We start from the raw sequence: 21426 nt of genomic DNA, 5'->3' as shown, positions 1-21426 counted from the left end.
TTCTTTTAGATCGTTTTATATAGCCTATCGATTTAACTTAAATTTCAAGATGTGAGGCTTCTAAATCCATAAGTACACGTCAAGAAGAAATTAACTAAGCAGAATATTAAAACCATAAAATTAACTTGAGTTATTGGGTGGAGATCCAAAGTTGCTCAGCAAAATAAACTCATAATGTACAAATAAGTTTTCAAATCTATTTTGATATAGAGCCAAAAAGCATTCAAATTTGAGGTTGTACGGAAAATAATACAATATATATGATACAAAGATTCCCAAATAAAGCATTTAGAGATGCAGTTAACGCTTCGTGGTATGTGCAAAATGTTGGCATACATCGAGACCTTGAAATATCTACAGTTTGGCAAGAAATACAGAAGGCTGCAAATACACTTTATGCTAAAACCTTAGTAATTCTTACCAAGAAGATATGAAAGTCGAATATCTAAAAGTATTAGAATGAAATAGTAAAATATTATAAATTAAGAAAGCTAGATATGATCTCAAAAAATATATCGTAACACTTACAGTCTATACAAATCTGGTCTAAGTAACTTACGGTTATAAGGCTGATAAAATATTGTGGATTATATACGTTTAATATGAGCTTATAAGATTTTTTAAGAACAATCAATGACAACATAAATCTAGGGTTGCAACTTTTGTATTTTGGAAATTACAGAAGATATTCCTCATCAACTAAATTTATTTAATCCTTTTATTCCTAGGTGGAACAGAGGGCCGTAACAAATAGTTTCCATTGAACTCTATCTAATGCAAGACGTTTTGTCTTTCCAGCATTTCTTAATTCGGCTTCAGTTTGTCGTTTCCAAGTGTTGCGCGGACGCCCTGGTCTTCTACTGCCTTGAGGGTTGAAATCTAAGACATTTCTTGCGATATCATCAGCTGGTTTTCTTAACGTGTGGCCAAGCCATTTGTATTTGCGCATCATTATTTCATCAGTTATAAGAGGCTGATTCGTTCTAAACCAGAGCTCATTATTGGTTATGGTTGCTGGCCAGAATACATGAAGGATGCGTCGTAGACAACGATTGGCAAAGGCTTGTAGCTGTTGTGCGTCTCTTGTCGTTAGGTTCCAACTCTCACTACCATATAGTAAAGTTGATTTTACGTTTGCATTGTACAGGTGTATCTTAGTGCGTTGTGTGATGTTGGATGAACGCCAGATTTTGTTAAGGGTTCCAAACGCTTGCTTCGCTTTCGATAGCCTGTACTGTATGTCTTGCCGACTGCCGCCGTTGTTCGAAATGTAGCTTCCCAGATAGCAGAAACTTTGTACATCTTCGATGTAGGAGCCATCTAGTTGAAACTTCGTTAAGCAGTTTGAATTGAAACTGCCTATTTAGTTGAATCATCAACTAAATAGATTTACTTTAATAAAAGCATTTAGAATACGAATTATTGAAAAAGTATGTTAACATTCTGATAAACTGCTATCGACATTGATTGATCAATATATAAATATTTAAAAAGCTATTAAAAATATTAAAGTGCCCTAGAAAATAAAAAATATTATAATTTTTCAGTCTTAAAAAGTTTAAATAGTATATGCACATCTGTGTTAAAAAATAATTAAAAATATATAATAGTTGTAAGATATTTTGTTAAAGAAAACCAATAAAACACTTAATTGTTTCAAATAAATTTTTTTTATTATTTCTGTTTTTAAAAGACTTTTGTGAATATTTGAATAAAATGTTGTTATTTTATTTTTTTATTTTTATTTTATATAGTTATCAATACAAATATGAGTATTGCTGACATTTCGAAGTATATTTATACAAATAATCACAGCAGTCTTTCAAAAACAGAAATAATAATGGAAAAAGTAAACTCGTAACTATTCTAAATGAATTTTTTTAGTGGTTATTTTTGTTTAATAATAATTTTATTTTAAAATAAATTTTACGATGTTATCAAATTTGAAAATCAATTTAAATACTCATACGCCCCGTGTGCCAGCAAAACCTGCTTGTGGTTAAATTTCATCATAAAACTAACACAAAGTAAATACATGAAAATCAATAATTTAATGAATTTATGTATATATTTATGGATTTATATGTGATGAATAATTTAATTAACAAGTTTTGTCCGAATATTGTTCAGTTTATACAATGCTGGCCTAACTACTACAATGAAGCCAATGAAACCCTAAGGTTAAATTATTAGATATAACATGTTTTTCAGTAAACAACATTTTAAATGTTTTCGAGTAATATACATTTTATTAAATTATCGAGTATTTTGTTTCAACACAAAAATAAAATTTTATAACATAGAAATTTGTTAATATTTTATACGTACAACATAAAAAAGATGTATCTTTTACACTTGGCCATCCTCACACTATATAGTTTGCATCGTAGAAAGGATTTTAGCATATCAAAATGCAGAAATTTTGCCCCATTGTCTTATGAAGGGTGGGAATGCTAAACAGGAAAAAAATATATGACATTTAGGGATGAGATAAATAATAAATATGTATAAATAAATATACCATACATAAATATGTAAGGCTATTTTTTTATAATTTTACATGAAAACTAAACAGTCTAAGTTATTAGATTTAGTTTTTTTTTATTTTAATTATGCATTTATTATACCATATTTATGAAAGATTTTATCAAAATTTATAGCTCAAAATTTGTTAAAAAGATTTAGTCCAATAATACCAGTTTCTATACACTTTTTCACAATTAAGAAATTTTCCTTTTAGTTCTGCTCCAAAAACTGTTGACTACATCTCTTCTATTCTCAATTTCGACAGAAGATTTGATATCAGATTTTCAGCTAAAGACACATGCTTGTCTGTGTCATTAGGAGGGAGTCTAATCATTTTCTTAAATGGTTATTGACCACAAAATAGTAGTGATGAGTCTAAAATAGATATTGATTTAGGAAATAAAGTTTTCTTAAAAGGATTGAATAAATCTATTTTCTATAGTCGTCCTGATCATTGTAGTGCTTTTCCGGCAAAACTCATCGCTATTAGAGAAACTATAGCTTGTCTGACAGTGGATAATATATTTAATAACAATTTTCACAATAAAATTTTGAATTTATTTATCGACCTGCTTTTTTAATAATGGTTTTTAAATAATTCTTATATTGCAATATAGACAATAGAATAAATAGGATTACGTAGATATAGTTTTATTAATATTAATTTATATTAGATCGTGATCCTGATGATGAAAGAGTTTAAATATAGAACACATTAATAAATATCAAACAAACGTTGAATTATTTAAGAAAAAGTGACCTTTAGCCGGATAAAAAAAATATATAAAAACCATTAGTAATTTTTACATCTCATCAGAAAATTCAGTTGTTTTAAATTGGCTAAGTTTAATCCAATACACATCCAGAACGGATTTTGACTGCTACACATCTCTAACAGAGATATTAATGAAGTTTAAGATTCCTTTACTCTGAGTATCCGATCATAGTAATGTTTTCGGCAAATTCAATGCTGTGGAGCTAGTCACACGGGGGTAATAATTTGGAATACCTTAAAAATCTAGGCATATGGATGATAAGCTGCAAACATTAGTTGAATTCTGTCTATGCTGATAGTAGGACTTTACGATATCTGTACATATGTATGCAAGTTGAACGCTTTATTTTCGGAACAAATCCTCCTTGTAACTGTTGAGAGATTGCGAGGTTCCGGTTTACTTTTTTAGGAGATTTCTTCTTTGAGGATCGTGATTAGTTTCAAAATGTCCCTCCAAAGAGCATTTTGAGCTTCACCAAAGATTTAAGCTGGTTTGAAATCCTTTGAGTTCTTATACGATAACACGATACGCCAATAGGCTTAACTAAATCCTTAGGATCATCGATATAACCTAATCTAACTTAATTAATTTTATTAATCAATTAATCAGTTGCGACCCTACCTTGCTTGACTTTTGCTTTTTAATAAAATTATTTAATATAAAAAAAAAACATTTCTTTAGGGCTTAATGCATTTCTCATTTTATTTATTTTTTTGACTTGGACATCTGACAGTTAAAAGCACTACTACCAAAACATCAACTGCTTTAAGGGCTGTGTTTGCTGTTGTTGTTGTGGTTGTAGTTGCTGCTGTACTCCTCGTTATTCTCTCTGATTTGTATTTGCTTTAAACTTTCTGTTGACTTAAGCATAAATTTGCATTTTAATATTTGTATGAATTTACATTATTTTGTTGTTGCCAGTGTAACTCCACAAGTTGCTTGTTTCTTTTTTGTTTTTTTGTTTTTTTTTGTTTTTTTGTTTTTTTGTTTTTTTCCTTATGATTGTTTCTATTTTATTTGCTCATGTATTTACTATTCATAGTGTTGTGCTTTGTTTTCTTTTGATTATTTTGTTTTGTTTATATGCGTGTGCGTGTGCGTATGTGTGGTGTGTGCGTGTGTGTTTCATTGTTTTTGTCTGTTGCTCACTCAGCGCTTCGCTGTAGGGCACAGCATTAACTTTTTAGGGCGGGCGTAAACTTTAATGTGTTTTTAATTACCGACTTAATTAAGTCAAGTGATGGAAATTATTTTCAACCCAGCGTTCAAGGAATAAACGCGCTTAATTAATTCATATTGTTTTATGTATTTAAGAAGAAAATTAATTAAGATTTTCGCATTTCTTTTTAATGATTTTCATTTGTGAAAAAATCAAAGTGTTTAGGTCCCGGGACGTCAAAAATATCCACGTAATCTTGCAAAATTAATTACCCATACATAAGTAAAGTACTTTTAAAAATTTCGATTATATAAAAAAAAAATACAATATGGAAATTTCTATATCATTCAATTAATTATATGAAATTTTGCATATATTTATGTTTTAATGAAATAATTTTACTAATTTTTTTTTTGTGTTTAAATTTTCTTTAACAGCAAAATTTATTTATATTAATGACACCTTCACCTAAAGGATCTGCATATATAAATTTTGTTCGTCCGCTTATAGCAACAAAAAGGAGACGTGACAGGTAAGGTTTGTTAATGTATGTGTGTCTGTTTTATTGTAAACACATTGTTCCAATGTCACCTCCTGTAAAAATCTCTGATATATCTAAATACGATATTGGGTAAAGGGATTGACTGTATTTTGTTGAGCTATATTTGGCATGGCCAAGTATTGATGGAGTAAACAATCAAATCCCTACGATGCAGGATTTGCTTACTACACTCAGAAAAATATTCTCTAAATACATACAAATTATATATGATAAAGAAGATATGAAAACCAACATGTGGTATGGTTGAATCAAAATGAAGCGTCGAATAAGGACATTTTGGCCTGAAATTTAATTAAGATCCGGTTAAATCAACCAAATTGTTTTTCTTTCCATGAATTGTGTTTCTCGATACAGTGTGTTTTTTAACAAACTGACATGCATTAAAAACAGAATTGCTTAGTTGAGCACACCTCTCCAGAGTTTTTTGCTGTGTGTGCGCCTTCTCTTGTCTTGTGCATCAGGTATAGTTAATGCTTCCTCAACTTGTTCGCTTCACACTCAGAAAAACATGCTCTAATCACATACTTGTTAAATTGAACTGATCATTTTTTTAGAAAAATTTTAGCTCATGTGGCAAAAAAGATATGAAAAATCAAATCTGATATGGTTGAATCAACATGACACGTCGAGTAAGAACATTTTGACTTAGGATTTAGTTAAGATGTGATTAATTCAACCAAATCATTTTTCTGAATGTATCAAAGACACCTCTTTACCTCTTTTTCAACCAAGTTGCGGTTCAAATTCTTTTTTTTTTGCTGGAGTATCGTTACATCGTACATTTTCACGACATGTACAAACAAGCGAAGCCGCTGCTTGTTAATTACTTAAATTATATCAATATCATCATAAAGCTCGTATAGTTCATGGTTCATTCGGATGCAGTAGACGTTGCTTACTTGTAGAGAACCAAGTTCTTACGAAGAACTTTTATCTCAAAAACTTCCAGTGCTATATCATAATTTTCTGCTAGCGTCTATGCTTCAGCAATATGCAGAAGTATAAGTAGGATGAGCAACCTATAGAGTATATATAGGTATAGAGTATATATACAGGCAGTACGTTCCCAGGGGAACATTGGGCCATAGTAGCACTTATAGGCAATGGTAATTCTTCTTTCAATGTATAGGATGCACTCATTTTTGCTTCTTCCGTCGCACTATATTGGTATTTTTCTATCTGTTATAGTTAATCATATTTGGGCTTAAACTTTTACTATTGCTTTTGGGATTAAAAAATATTTAACTTCATCTCAAAAACATTATTAAAGGAAAACTTCATTATTCCTCTACTGGTTCGGTATATACCGAATTTTAATTGTCTAATTTTAATTTTACTACACTGTGCGGCAGTGCCAAAGTAGCTGAAATTCTTGACAAATTTGAATTTGACATTTGTACCAGTAGCTGATATATGCTTAATTTTGCCCTCATTCACCGTTGAAACCATTTTCGCAGATATGTGGAAGATATATCAACCGCAAATTAATATTTTGAATATATTGCATGCAATTTAAATACAATATAAGGTAGTCAGAAAATTGCACGATCGTTGGAAAACATATATTTAGTTTAGAGAAATAAAACAAAAATGCTTAATTTTATTATTTTTGTTATACATATTTGACCAATTCGTTATATTGTTTAGTTAATATTTTTTTGTTAGGTTCCTCTCTGGTATTTTTTGTTGGATACAATGATGTTTCGTTGAATTTTGCCCATAATTTTCGGGGTAAAATTATTTACAGTTAAAGTACATAATATTTAATTGCTGCCAATTTATTTTGTGACCAAAACTTATTAAATACCCCACGTAAATATTCAAATTACTACTTAACGTCACACATGTCTGAGCGCAGAGTCTGAAAGTATAAATTACTTACGTCATTAGATATAGTAGGTCTCTCAACATTGTTTAGAAAAAACTTGATGTAAACAAATTCAATTTCCTTAATGTAACTAAGCTGACTTTTATTACCCACAGCATAACAACTGCCAACAAAACCAAATACTGGCAGTTTATAGAAAGTATATGACTTTCTTAACCAGTAATAATAAACTCAAGTTCAGAAATACAAATATTTCTTGAACGGATCAAGAAAAAATCTCAGTGAATGGTCACAAATTGCAATAACAACAACAAAAACAAGTAAACAATTTTTTGTTTTCTGCTTTTTTTTTGGGTGAAAAATGTCTGGATCCAAGTTTTTTTTTTGTTTCAAAAGCCTTTGAGGAGAATTTATACATTTTTTATAAGTATAAAATGCAATTTCCTTTGTAAACAAATTGGCAATAAATATAAATGAGTGGAAAAGTGAAAAAGGTGTATAAAAATGAATGAAGCAAACTGGACTGCTAACTAGAAAATGGAAAAGCAAATGGAAAATCAGCTTAAGTACCATATTAACTTCCGCTTGTTCACTTCCCATTACCTTTGGCGTAAGTACCCATGTAGAAAATTTCCTATTTAGCACTTGAAAAAAAAAATGCAATGTGGCAAATTGCGTTGTTCGCTTAGTTTGCGTTTTTAACTAAACGCCTTTACAGGCTGATGAGCAAAAAAAATTTAAAAATTTTTTACTTCAAAAGTAAATAAATAAATAAAAAAATATGGCAACTATTAAAGTCACGCACACACATAGCAGCATTTCAAGCGTATTTGAGCTTTGCTCTACCCAACTCAACACTGTCAAAAATCATTTCAGCCCAGCGCTTGTAACCCAATTTACTCACCTTAACTCACTTTTACTCAACATTATTCAACAGTTCAATTCAATTTCACACAACAAAAATAACTAAAAAAAAGTATAAATAAAAAATAAATTTTTTTGTTACAGGTGGGCCAACTATCATGGCAAGCAATGTACAACAACAACAATTACAACAATGTATTAAAAAGCAACAACATCAGCACAACTACCACCACCAATACCAACCACATCGACTTCAACACCTCCAAAATCAACAACAGCATCAAATTCAACAACAACAGCCACAGTTACAGCATAAGCAGCAGCATAATGGCGTTCTGTTATTGATACAAGGCTGGTTCTCAACACATTCAAGCTCATATAAATTGTTGCATTTTGGTGTAGTTGCCACATTGTTGCAGTTGCTGTTGGTGTTGCTGACACTCGGACATGCAGTACACGCTGAAGGAAACGTTGGTAAGTACATACAAATTATGCTGTCTAATTTTTAAAAGCATTATTGCAACATCAGTGACTACAACGACAACAACAACAACTACTACTACTACTACTGCAGCAACAACAACGTTTCCATAGGTTTACTCTTTATTTAGTTTCAGTCTTTAAAGTAAGCTAACATACCCGCAGCAGTTTTTACAAACAATTTACTTTGTTTCAATTTGTCAGGGTTGTTATACGTGCTTCCTGGTTGCGGGTACTCGTAGTTTTCTTCCAAAATTATTTATAGTATAAACTTGACTGCGAGCTTTGTTTGCTTGCATCCAAAATGATGGTACTTTAACCCTTTATAAAGATCAAAGATACAAACGTTAAACTTTTGTTTTTGCCTTAAAGTAACTATGAAGTGAAAAAAGAGTTATATTATTCTACTGATTAAAAAGGATTTGCTTCGGTTTCACACAAAATTTACTTAACTAATAATTAGTTTACTAAAGAATAATTACATATATACCTAATTAAGTTTAAAATTAGTATTTTATTAGGAAAGTAAAACCTAACTAAATAGCAAAATACTCGCAGTTGATTGTATACTTTTTTTACTACATAGTTTTCGACATTATACTCATCATAATCAGCCTTGATATCCCTCCTGTTAAAACACAACTATGCTCTTTTCAATAAGACGCCTTTACTTTGCTACATCCTTTGTAGCTTCTTTTTAAATCAGGAAAATAGATTTTTGTAGGTCTGCTTCAAAATTATCTATCCTAAAATTGTCCAGTTTTAAAGTATTGGTTTTTAAGTCTAAAGCAATATATTGTAAATATCCCAACACAATAAATCAATGGCACTTGGACATTACCAATACTTAAATTAGGAAGTTATAATAATCTAATAATTTTCTTTATCCTTTGCGGATTCTTGACACTTCTGTTATAAATCAACTTTGTTCTTTTAAAGTATACGGCTCCAATTTTCTCTATGTTTTATTACTTCTTTTCAAAACGACACAATAGAGTATATCTATTTCAAAATCATCTATCTATTCAACTTTAATAAGAAGAAAGCAATAAAAACCAACGTATGGTATTGTTGAACCAACAGAATGCGTCGAGTTGAACATTTTGATCTGAGACTTAAAATTTGGTTATGGATAGGCTGGCATCCACTACGGGCTGAAAGATCTTTTGTGCAGCCTTTCACCCAACTAGTCCAATTCCAAACTTTTGAAGAATTTTATGATAACTGTGGGCCATATTTTATTTAGGTGTTTAGTGCTCAAAAATATACTGCTCAGAAGGGTTCCGGGCCTACAAAAGGTGTTTTTGATCCCTTTTGGCTAACACATCCACCATTTCATTACTTTCACCCCTCATGTCCAGGTTTTTATAGTAGAGACATAGAATTTCTCGTCGCTAGAATGTTGAAATTATTAAAACAGTTCCAAACCAATTTCGATTGAAATGTGAATGCCATTAGTGATTTCTGGTTAAATTAACCAAAGTATCGTTTCTTTAGTCTTATTCATGTTTTGGTTGAAGCGTTTCACCGATATATAACTATGGTCCCAAATATCGCATATTTATTTTAACGCTTACCATTTTAAAATACTTATCCTTTAAGTTGGAAAAATAGGCCACATGACTGCCATTTTTAAAATATTTTAAAATATGGTTAGAAAAATATGTGTTTTTAACGGGATGATATCATAAGCTACACTTCACATCCTAAATAAGGTCTCATACATGAAAATTTTTCAGACAAATAATTGCACGTCTTAAACAGTATCTACTGCTATTTGTTGTTAAGTCCGACCTTTTTGAAAAAATTGACAATTATCCATATTATTACCAATTTCCCGAGAAATTTGAAAATATAGTTTCAACAGGATAGCAAGACAATCCATATAACAGTTGGGTTTTCATACTCAAAAATTTTTCAAGCATATAATTTCACATTTTTTTGCAAATCGGCTATTAAGATCAAGTATGCAAAGGATCGAGTAGATTTGTTATATTCACAAAGTCTCTGTAAATAAAAATATTCAAGAGCTGGTCGTGATATATGAATATCAGGTAGATCGGTATTTTACACAACCTTGATCTATCTTTAGCTAACTGAAGAATGTAAAGTAAAATGTTTTTTTAACGATCATCAGTATAATATGGACCCGTGCCGATAGAGATATATTCGGGAAACTACCAACACTATATAAGTAACAAAATCCTAAAACCAATTTATTAAAAAGAATTTATTTAACAATTTTTTGCTTGATATCCTGCGAAATGCTATATACCTATTTTTGCAAATATTTATTCAGCTCCAATGATGTTTGCTATTAATTTTTACACTTGGATGGTTGGACGGCTTGAAACAATAATTCAACAAATATAAATAAACTTGAAAAAAATGTGTGTATCGGTGAAATTTCCTCAACATTTTTGATAAGTAATAGTTATGGCAACAAATATTTCGCCTCTGCCTCCCCGTAAACTTAAAACAGTGGAAAAGTTATAAAAAGAATTATCAGCAAATATGTGAAAAAATTAAATTTTTTCAAAGCCCAGTAGTAAGTGGGACACAAGTGCGTTTTTCATTTACAGAAAATCCTTTGGTTTTTTTTTTATTTCGCAGTATTGAGTTTGTTATTGTTATAAATGTTGTTGTTGTTGTACTTGCTGATGTTTGCCTAGTTTTAAATTTCTATATGAAGTTCAAAATAAACAAACGCCTATTAATGCACAAAGGTGTACTAAATAAACAAACCAACATATGCCACACAATTACATATACGAGTATGTCATGGGTGGATATGAGCCAATACCATACTTTTTAAGCTTATAACATGGGATGCATGGCTGTAGGTTACAGTTCTGTTACAGCGCTGCTACAGTGCTGTTATTGTGCACTGTAGCAGCTGCAAAACTGCTGAAACCAAAAATATGAGTTCATATGCCCTTAAGCGAGTAAAGCTGATTTAAACCAAACGCACTAACAACTGTTGCTATATTATGTACCAAGTGCATGGTATAGCATTTGTCCTGATATTTATGTAAATGTATACCTGCATACATGCACCAGCTAATACGTACGTAGCACTGTTAAACATATCTACTGTACGAGAATTCTCACTTAAAATTGAAATAATATCAACAGGATGCTACCTGGGATTTATTGATTTGGCTATTTGCCGAAAGGAATTTTTTTTTCTTCATCAAATGTGTTGGTTTATTTGAAACTATGTGTGTGCATATAGGCATTATTGTGTATTCTTGAATAATAATGTGTCTACCTCAGCCCCATCAAATCGCAATCAAATTGCATTTGCTGCCTTAAGTACAGTCTTTGATATGATTTTGCCCAAATTATGCACATCGAGATTGATTTTGCTTACTGAAGCATAAATTTAATAAGCCACTGTATAAATAGTGGGTGTTTGCTATCTGGTTGCCCTGAAATGACACTTTCGTCGAAATGCAGTTTACCATATTTTCATAATTTTCACTTGGAAACATTTCAATTTAAGAAAACCTCACACTAATGTGGTTATTTGATATATAGATTCAGTGTGCACAATAGGTAAACACAAAGGAAATATTTTATTTGATTTAAATAAATTTAATTAAAATAATAATTTCTTTGAATTAATTGGAAATAAACCAACTTTCGCTTAAACTAATAATATGTAGATCGAATTTAAATTTTATGCAATAATATATATTTTTAATAAAAAATTTTTAGTATAGTTGCATTTTTTCAGTTACTAATTTATTATAATTATAATTTATTATAATAAAATAATATTAAAATAAATTTATTATAATATTAAAAATACTTTTGAAAATACAACTAAACGCACTAGTATATATACTATATATATATACTATATGTATATATACAAGATGCACACCAAACTTAAAGGGACTTGACTAGATAATATAAAGGCCAAAACGCTGACTTGCAATGTATCTCTGAATACTTTAAAATCATGACACCAAAGAATTTAAGTGTGAAAAATAAAATTCAGCTCTATAAGTAAATAATTAGACCCAAACTAGTTTATGGCTGTGTTACTTGTGGCACTGGTGCGCTATTCAGTATTAGGAAACTTGAAATTTAGCAGAATATTGTACTGAAATGTATGCTAAAAGCTTTATAATACATCAGAAATGAAGCCATAGACAAAGTCTTAAGTGTCAGGAGTGTGTAAAAGTATATTAAAGATAGAGCCCTAAAACGTTTCGATTCTGTACGCGCGCACCCTGAATTGTACTTTTTCAAATCAAATCCAATACATATATACCTCCAGAATGGTGTGCTACATAACACATTTTCAGAATTCAACGAAGCTCTTATTACAAGAGATCTTCTAAGTAGTCACAGACACTATAGAGTAAAAGTGCTTTATACACTAACTTGCGTGTCATCAAAGCCAAGAAGAAAAAGAAAGAATTATTGTTAATTAAATGCCTCTATAATTTGAAGATCACTATGCAAATATGTAGGACATTGTCTCTCACACAAAATGGGTTTCCGTGTGCTTTATGTAAAAGTGAAGAATCCAAACCTTTTCACCGAAATATTCTGTTACCCACTTTTTTTAAGATAGAAATTCGCTTTAGCCTTGTGACATTCACAAACTTAGGAATATGTTAAATCTATATTTTTGGTCACAGTGTTTCAAAGACAACAACGACAGTCTCGACTGTTAGTCAATTACTGGTTTATCAATGAAACTCAATCCATCAAATAAGTCCCCGCAGATTGAAACATATTTTACCAAAACTAAAATTGAATAAAATATAAAAGTTTAAATGTATCTATTGAATGTTAAATAGAACTAAACTCTTTGAATAAGATATTTAAAGCATTTTATCTCATCAAATTTTACAACTACTTCATAAAATACTGTTTTCAGGGTTTTCTAGCTTTTTTCTTTGACAGTAATGTCATCTAAAATATTTTGACATACTTGTGATATTTGCTGTCGTAAGTTCAATTTGGAACTTGACATTGATTTGATATGAATTATATTTATAACTCGAAACTGAAAATATAGAATGTATCTCAAGTATTTATACCGTTCGCATGTTAGTACATATTTGAGAAAAACGCTTGGTGAGGATATGGCTTGATTTCAGTTTTCTTTACGTATATCTGTTTTTGTAGAATATTTATTTCTTTTTAAAAATAATTTAAAATGGTCACTGACTTTGAACAGCATATAAATAATTAAGATGTCAATACAATTAAGAGTTTTATATTTTTATACTCCTAATATATATATTCTAATAGATTAATAATAATTCGACATCTATTTTTCTATAACATTGTGGACCAAAGCATCCACAATTGCCTTGAGTCTTATACTTAAAGTTATATTGCTTACATTATATTGTATATTGCATTATCCAAAGGACTTATTTCATTTCATCTGTATTTAAAAGCATTTTAATCTTCTCCAAATCTATGGTTGACCACTCTGATTCGTGCATATGTCGGTGATCAAAAGTCCTAAACGCAACTTATGCTTATTTAGTAGGCAGTGATCGGTTATCACTCCAATTATTATTTTTATATTTAATTTATACAGATTTAGGAAATATTCCCTAAGTAGTACGAGAAGTAGAGTTTTGCACAGCAAAAGTTTTCTCAATTAAGAATGTTCTAGAATGTTAACTCAATTAAGGTAACTTGTTGCAAAATTCTATTAGTAAGTCCCGATTTGTTTAGAATTATAAGAGAATTTTTGGTGATTCCAAGAATTCACTCTAACTTATATGGTTGCCAGCTTTCTCAATCAATTTGTTCGTAAGTTCATTGCCATCACAACCATTGTGGCAAGTATCCAGTATTGTATCATTTCAGTGCGTAGCTGCCAGGTTTTATAAAATATTTGTCGAATCTCAAAACTGACAAAACTGACTTTAAGGTCGAGCTTAAAGTTGTAATGAATGACTGACTATTTAACATGAGGATTATCCACCTGTTTCATAAATTTTCTGATAGTAGTTGTTTGCCACAAATAATTATGATGTACATTAAAATACTGCAACCATTGTATCCAGACTGACGAAGAATATTCAGTTTTCAAAGTTCTAAATTCCCAAGTCTGATTCCTGTTCAGTTCTAGAACTATCTATATACCTTTGATAGTGATTACTTTTTTGTTTTCTACTCACCTTTCTCTATTTGATATAATACTACTGTATTTACTATGTGTTTCATATGATTCATATGATCTATAGTTATCTCAAAGTCTTCAAATTGTTTTAATTTGGTGATAATATATAAGTGTCCTTTACTGTACAATCGTTTTATGTACAGTAGATCGTTGAGATGAAGGCTAAATATACTAATGAATGCAACCACCTGCATATTAAAACTTAGTGAAAATATACCTAATACGGTATTTAGTGCCGCCATAGAAGGTGTTTGTGGTAATGAATTTTTGAATATTAAAAATCAGAAATATAATAATTAGTGTGAATAGAGTAAATGCCTTAATTATGCATATAAATCTTACTAAGCAAGGAAAACAGCCCCAAATTATGCTTCATAAGCACTTTTAAGTAAGTACATTTAATTACCTTTATTATTCAAATTAATTTTAGTTTTAATTCCAACAAAATTCAAATTTTTTTTAGAAAGAATACTAAACACTCTCTGTGTAAGTTACTAACTAAAAAAGTTCATTATAACTGGAATGATTAAATTTATCCAATTTAGTTTAATTTGTTTCATGCATTGCTTGTAAGGTTTTATCACCTATTTTTATTAATCGGCTACCTTCAAGAATTTTACCTTCGATGTAATTATTTACACAAGTGACTAAAAAATTTTAAGATGGTTGGATTGCAGTTGTCATTTTAATGACGACTTTAATTGTGCAAATAAAATAAATTTAAATTAATCCTTCCTTTAAATGCAAGCATACAAAATGATTTATTCTTTAAGCAATTAAATTTAAATAAATTCCTTACGAATTAAATTTTAATTAATGCCATTAAAAATTACTTAAAAGGTTTCACCGTACATAAATACTTAAGATAAGAACAGTAACAGACATAGGCTGGGGGCGGTACGGGAAGAAAAATTTTTGGCACCACTTTAAGTTGTTTCGTTTAAATTAAAGAAAATGCTTATACTACTTTATGCTTTAAAATATACTTTTTTTAATTTTTGTTATAAAAAAAATAAAATTATATTATATTAATAATATTAAAGCAATTTCATTTCAATTTTTAAAAAATATATATCAACGAAATTTCAATTTTACATATATGTCAGAGAGCGGCAAAAATCACTTTATAGAACCATCTACGAGGAAGCCACCTAAAAATAGGTCACACAGATTTCTTAATCAACTTAACTACCTATATATATGTATACTATTTGAAGTAGTTCAAGTTGATTAAACCGTATACACTCCCACTTTCTTTAAAGTTCTTCGGGATAAGACACTGAAAAAAAAAAAGGAAATTCAATTTTTAATGACATTAAAATGACACGTCCTCATTTAATATTATTATTATTGTCGTCCTCATTTAAATTTATGTAAAATTTTTGAAACACCAAGCTAAAATGAAATAATTTATTTCTCTTACTCACTGCAATCCTTTTGTCTTAGTGGAGCATATGGCCTCGTTTATATTTACTTCTTATTCCTTATATTTATATTTCTTTCTCAAATTATCACTATTTATATTAACAAATTTTTTATTAGATACACTAAAAATCATTTATCAAATTCTAAATATCTATGTTTCAACCTTTCACACAGTTATAATATCAGTCTCCTCCAAGGAAATAGGATCCTGCATTTATGCTCTTTAATTAAGAGCAGGATTATAACTTTCCTGTTTTTCAACTGATTTGCTTGTAACTTTAAATACAAACAAACTAAATACATATAAAATTAAATATTTTGTTATATTTTTACTAAATAAAAAATGTTTTAAGAGAATTTTTTATAGGAGGGGATGGTTGTTGCAGTATATAAAGTGACACGAAAATTTGTGAACTTTAGTGACATAGTATAAGTATTTTTTATTGTAAATTTCATATTTCTATTATAATTTATTAGATAATCAAAAGAAAAGGAAACTTTGATCGTAATTCTGCCAAAATTTAGAATGATTTCGGTAAACCCCCTTATGTGTCTGTAATATATACAAGTTTTATATAAGATCCAAAAAATAAAAAATGTTTCAAAACTTACTTGTTTTTTGTCTGTGTATGAGAAGTGTCTCATATGTAAGATATAACTTTCAGGTCCAATAAATTCAGATATATTTTGAAAAGAGGTTTTTTAAACAGTGAACTACAACAACAAATATTCATTTTATATTGTGTTAATCAATTGAATTTTTGGCTGACCATACAGCTGTTTCCAATATTGCCAAATACCCATCATCAGTGATCTTAAAAGTATTTTTTGTATGTAATTATTCATAAATAATTTTTGAAGGCTGCAAATACCAAAAATCGAACTCGCGCCCTCCCAAATTTGAAGCTCAGTGTCAGCGCTCATTAACCAACTGACCTAAAGCCGTACTTGACTTTTATGTTGACATATTTTTCTGAAGTTTTGGTAATTTGCTGTTAAAATGTTTACTAACCAATTCACTTGCTGTGTATATATAAGAAGGTAATCATAAACCAGCTGTAGAATAATTGAATTAATTATTTATATTTGTATTTTTAATTGTTAGATTTCAATACTATTCTATTTGTAGACGCATTGTTTGTTGCATGATTTATATATTCTAAGTCTCGATTTTAAAAAGTTCTTAATTAAAAAACCGAAAATATTTTAAATGAAATAATTTTTAGATTTAATTTAAGTTATTTAAATAAAATTGTTTTTTATTTTTTAAAATTTTTCGACGGAAAAAAAATTAAACCTAAGTCCAAAATACTTTGGAAATTAAATTAGAAAATCATATATAATTTAAATGGAAATATCATACACAATTAAAACTTTTTTTCCTGATCCCATGGGTTTGTGTTGTTTGCTTCAGAGGTAGACCAGAAGTTAAAATGTTTATGTTTTATAAATTTTGCATTTATAAATATTTTACGAGATAAAAAATGTGTTCACAAAATTTTGCTGCAAAGCTGTGAAAAGGCAACATTTTCATCACACATATTTCAACATCGTCACTAGAGCACACCGTCACACACCAACACACACTAACACACACCAACAAAACCAAAAAGCAACACAACAATGTACCCAAAAACCATAACAACAAAAGGTTATTTTTCTTACTGCAGTGCTGTCGCTGCTTTGGAGCTTCGCTGCTGCTGCAGAGTTACAAATTGCAGTGAACAACGAAAATTCTGAAGTTGTTGTTGTATTAAACGCTGCTATTGTTGTTGTGCGAATATTTCGTACTCGTAAAATTCTCTTAGGTAAAATTTAACTTGTAGCTTCTGTGCAATTACGTGTGTATGTGATCTCGCATCAGAATTTGTGTGGCGCCACGAACACAATCACACCAACACACCAACACACACACACACACATCATACACTTACTAACGTCATGAATGCATTTTATAATTTTTCATTATTATTTTACTTTCAAGAATTTTAATCTTCAATATTTTTTTCAGTGTTTTTTTTGTTTTTGTTTTTGTTTTGTATGAGCCAAATATTTGCATAAAATTTCACTTTCAAAATGTCATACTTTGTGCGTTCCGTGATGAGCACAAATTGTAATATTAAATTCTTAAGAAATTTAATTCAACAGAAAAAGTTTATAAAAATATTTCCCGGACTTCGAGATATTTCGTAACGACAAATTATAAAAGCAGCTAAAGTTAAAGGATTAACTAATGAAAAAAATCCACTAGAAGTAATATACTTTTCATAGGTAATAATCCCTTAATTAATTCGGTTATAATAGTATAGAAATTTTAGGTAATTATACTCTATGTTTTTCTTTCCTTTTTTAATTAATAATTCCACGAACGGCCGGGTCTACAAAACATACTACCAAATAGAACTACACAAACCGATCCTTGTGAGCTAGATATATTTACTTGAATATCTTGCTATTTCATTGGTTGAAAAACTAAGTGTAATATTTCATTAGTTCTCCAGACTGTAAAATTAGTGGTGTATATAAATTGATCTACACTTATTCATCATCCGTATTTACGGTATATAACATATCGGCCGATAAGTCTATAGGATAATAAATAAAACAAAAAATTTTTTTTTAATTTAATTTTATTCACGAACTTAGTCTCCCTGCTTCACGAGTAAAACAATTTTACTAGTATTCCTCTTCCCTTTTGAAACCTCTCTTGTAATATAATTCATCTTTGGCTTTAAAAAATGGCTTAGTTTCTGTTGTGACTCTTTAATCGGAGTCAATTTCTACTGCATTCATCAATGGAGTCTCCCTTTTTCAAAAATAATAGAATTATTGTAACGTTTCTCTTGCCTTTTGATACTTCTCTTGTAGTATAATTCATCTTTAGCTTTAAAATACGGCTTTAGTTTCAGACATGATTTTTTAATTTTTAAAAAAAAAATTCAACAGAGTCCTTGACCTTCAAACTAATTTCTTTCCAACTTATCTTAATTATTAGTATTATATTTTGTAATTTAGGAATTAACACAATTAAAAATGAAATAATTGATAAATTCACTCCTTTTACATTAAGCTAACTTCAAAACGTACTATATTCTAAAGAATAGGGATAAGTAAAGAGTACTCATGGCTCTGAGTTATAAAATCGTTATACATTCATTTTTACTGTACATTCCAGCCTCGAATTTTGATATGGCAAATGCAGATACATTTTACATGTGTATACACGCAACATATAAGTTTAAATGTATTCGATAATTTTTTCTAGTGTGTTTATTCTGGCAAGAACCAAAATAAATAAATGCCGAAATAATGATAATGTTGTTTACATAGTAAAAGTAGGCGCTTTTCGTATAGAACATATGAATACAATAAACCATATGCAGAGTCACGTACGTACGGATACCAAAGCAACAAAACTATTTACTCGCCTAGGGCCATTCAACATATTTGGGATAAGGGAGTCAAAATTTGGCTAACAAAACGAGTGTCCAGGATGTTTCGCAATGATCCTAAGGCAATAATGCATTCAAAATGAATATATTAAAGCTTGTTTTTGATTACTTTAATATCCTTTCCTTACACAAATTTAATGTCAAGCCGACAAAAAATATTATTAAAGAACTTTTGCAGCTATTTATTCTGCATTACTTTTTAAAATTAATTAACATTGCCCCAAATTGATTACACGTGCATATATATTAAACAAAAATGAGGTATAACATATGCAATTATTTAAAGCATAGTTAATAGTAATACAATAGTTTAACTATGAATACTATAATATTTTATAAAATAATTTAACTCAATGGCATTAAGTATATTCCAAAGGAGATATTAGTATTATTGAGAAAAATTTGGATACAGCGTTTTTGGTTCATTATATTAATTAAGGAAATAAAAATCAAAAGTATTTACATTTTATATAATAAAAGTCCTTACTAAAATAGCATTACTTCTGTTATCAGTGTACCAAACTAATTCAACTACTCTTCTGTTATCAGTGTACCAAACTAATTCAACTACCTATACAAAATAGAATAGAGAACATAAGCTTATTAGACTACTGCCAAAATTCGTTAAATGATTCTTAAGTGTATTTTTGTGCAGATAATTAACCAATAAATAAAAACTATGCGATAATTTTCAGTTTTTATCAGAAAAACACAATACTTTAAAGTAACATCATCGCATCGTGAGAGGCATTTCAAAAGCACTTGAAATAAAGCCTTCTGCGAAATATAACATTATGTATTAAATGGACTTTATAACATCAAGATACTTTTCATAACAAATTTTATCTTGAACTACTATTTCAAGATAGTTTCAGGAATCAGTCAATGCGAGACAAAATATTTATTATTCAACAAAATTGACTATATCGTCTTCACAGCAAACCTTTTCCGAAATAATATACTTACACTGTCACATCACCCAATCATTAAAATATTTTTAAGTTCATTTTTGGAATCTACTATATTATACGAATCAACAATTACATTACATTTGAGTTTTAAAAAAAAAAAAAAAAAATCAGTCGGAACAAATATATCGGACAAGTACAGTAGCTTTTCAAAAAGTTTTATGGAGTTTTTAGCCAGAAATTCCTTTAAAACGATAGCCTTGTGAGATAGTACGTGTTTTGGTCTAAAATTCATGTGTTGTTTTTCCCCGAAACTGTAGTTTTTCGACGATTTTACTCTCTCAATGCCGTATAACATTCAGAAATTTCAGTAGGTGCCTGTCTTTGAGATACGATTGTCAGACACCATTTTCTTTATTTAAGTGATGTTGCTTTCAACTGAAGACCTTGATGGACGATCAGAGCGAAGCAATCCTCCAAGACATCTCTCTGTCTCCCTCTCTCTCTCTCTCTGTCTTTCTCATGGCCGCTCTCATTTACACTGTATCTTTTGATAAAGTTGTTTAGCCGCAATCATTAACATCAAGAATCTATATAAAGTTAAAGGAAGCATTTTTTAATAATGTTTTAAAACTCTTTGAGTACGTTTTTACATCTATGCGGTTAACATTTTTTAAATACTTTTTGAATTTAAAATTTAATGTTTTTGTTTAAAATCAAAATAAATGGTACTAAGTTTATTAAACAATTTAAATAATATATTTCTCTATATTAGTTTGTGGAATATAATTGAGTAATGTAATATTTTCAATCAATTTGTGTTCATTTTAACCAAGAACCGTAAAAGGCAAGAGAAATATCTATAAAATATTTTAATTAAAAAAAAGAAATGAATAAATCCTTTTTGCGATGCAAATTAACATTTCAAATATCAAACGAAAGTTTACTGAAATGCAGGATTGAAATGAGATTTTCGAACGCTTGGCAAATATTTTAATATCAAATTTCAAGTTAAATATGAACATCAAAAAATCAATTAAAATAAATAAATCGTAAAAAGGCAAAAATAAATATGATAGCATTATACAAAAATATTACACAAATATTAAAAAGAAAAACTAAAAGGATTTTACAATTTTTTTTTGCAAGAAAAATTTTATAAAAATATAATAAAATTAAATAAAAATATGAAATTAAACTAAATGAAATTATCTGCAACTACATGCATAAAAAAAAAATTAAATAAAATAAATTAATATTTATGAGCTGATTTTAATCAATAT

General features: G+C 29.2%; 1 protein-coding gene across 2 annotated transcripts in view; it reads left to right on the top strand.

Moving 5' to 3' along the window:
• The window catches only part of LOC119687710 (receptor-type tyrosine-protein phosphatase N2), a 78164-nt gene that overhangs the window by 29976 nt on the left and 26762 nt on the right, over nt 1–21426 (top strand). The window contains exons 1-2 of one of the 2 annotated variants that reach the window (XM_038102124.1): nt 4904–4993; nt 7860–8189. In XM_038102124.1, coding sequence (XP_037958052.1) covers nt 7874–8189 — 316 coding nt within the window. In that variant the 5' untranslated portion in view covers nt 4904–4993; nt 7860–7873. Of the gene's footprint in view, nt 1–4903; nt 4994–7859; nt 8190–21426 lie in introns of those variants that run through there. The other variant, XM_038102123.1, reaches the window with a different exon arrangement.

The sequence above is a fragment of the Teleopsis dalmanni genome, chromosome X (genome assembly GCF_002237135.1).
Source record: "Teleopsis dalmanni isolate 2A chromosome X, ASM223713v2, whole genome shotgun sequence".
Classification (NCBI taxonomy): Eukaryota; Metazoa; Arthropoda; class Insecta; order Diptera; family Diopsidae; genus Teleopsis; species Teleopsis dalmanni.
The sequence above is the reverse complement of the archived record's forward strand: the minus strand, read 5'-3'. Positions and strand labels throughout refer to the sequence as shown.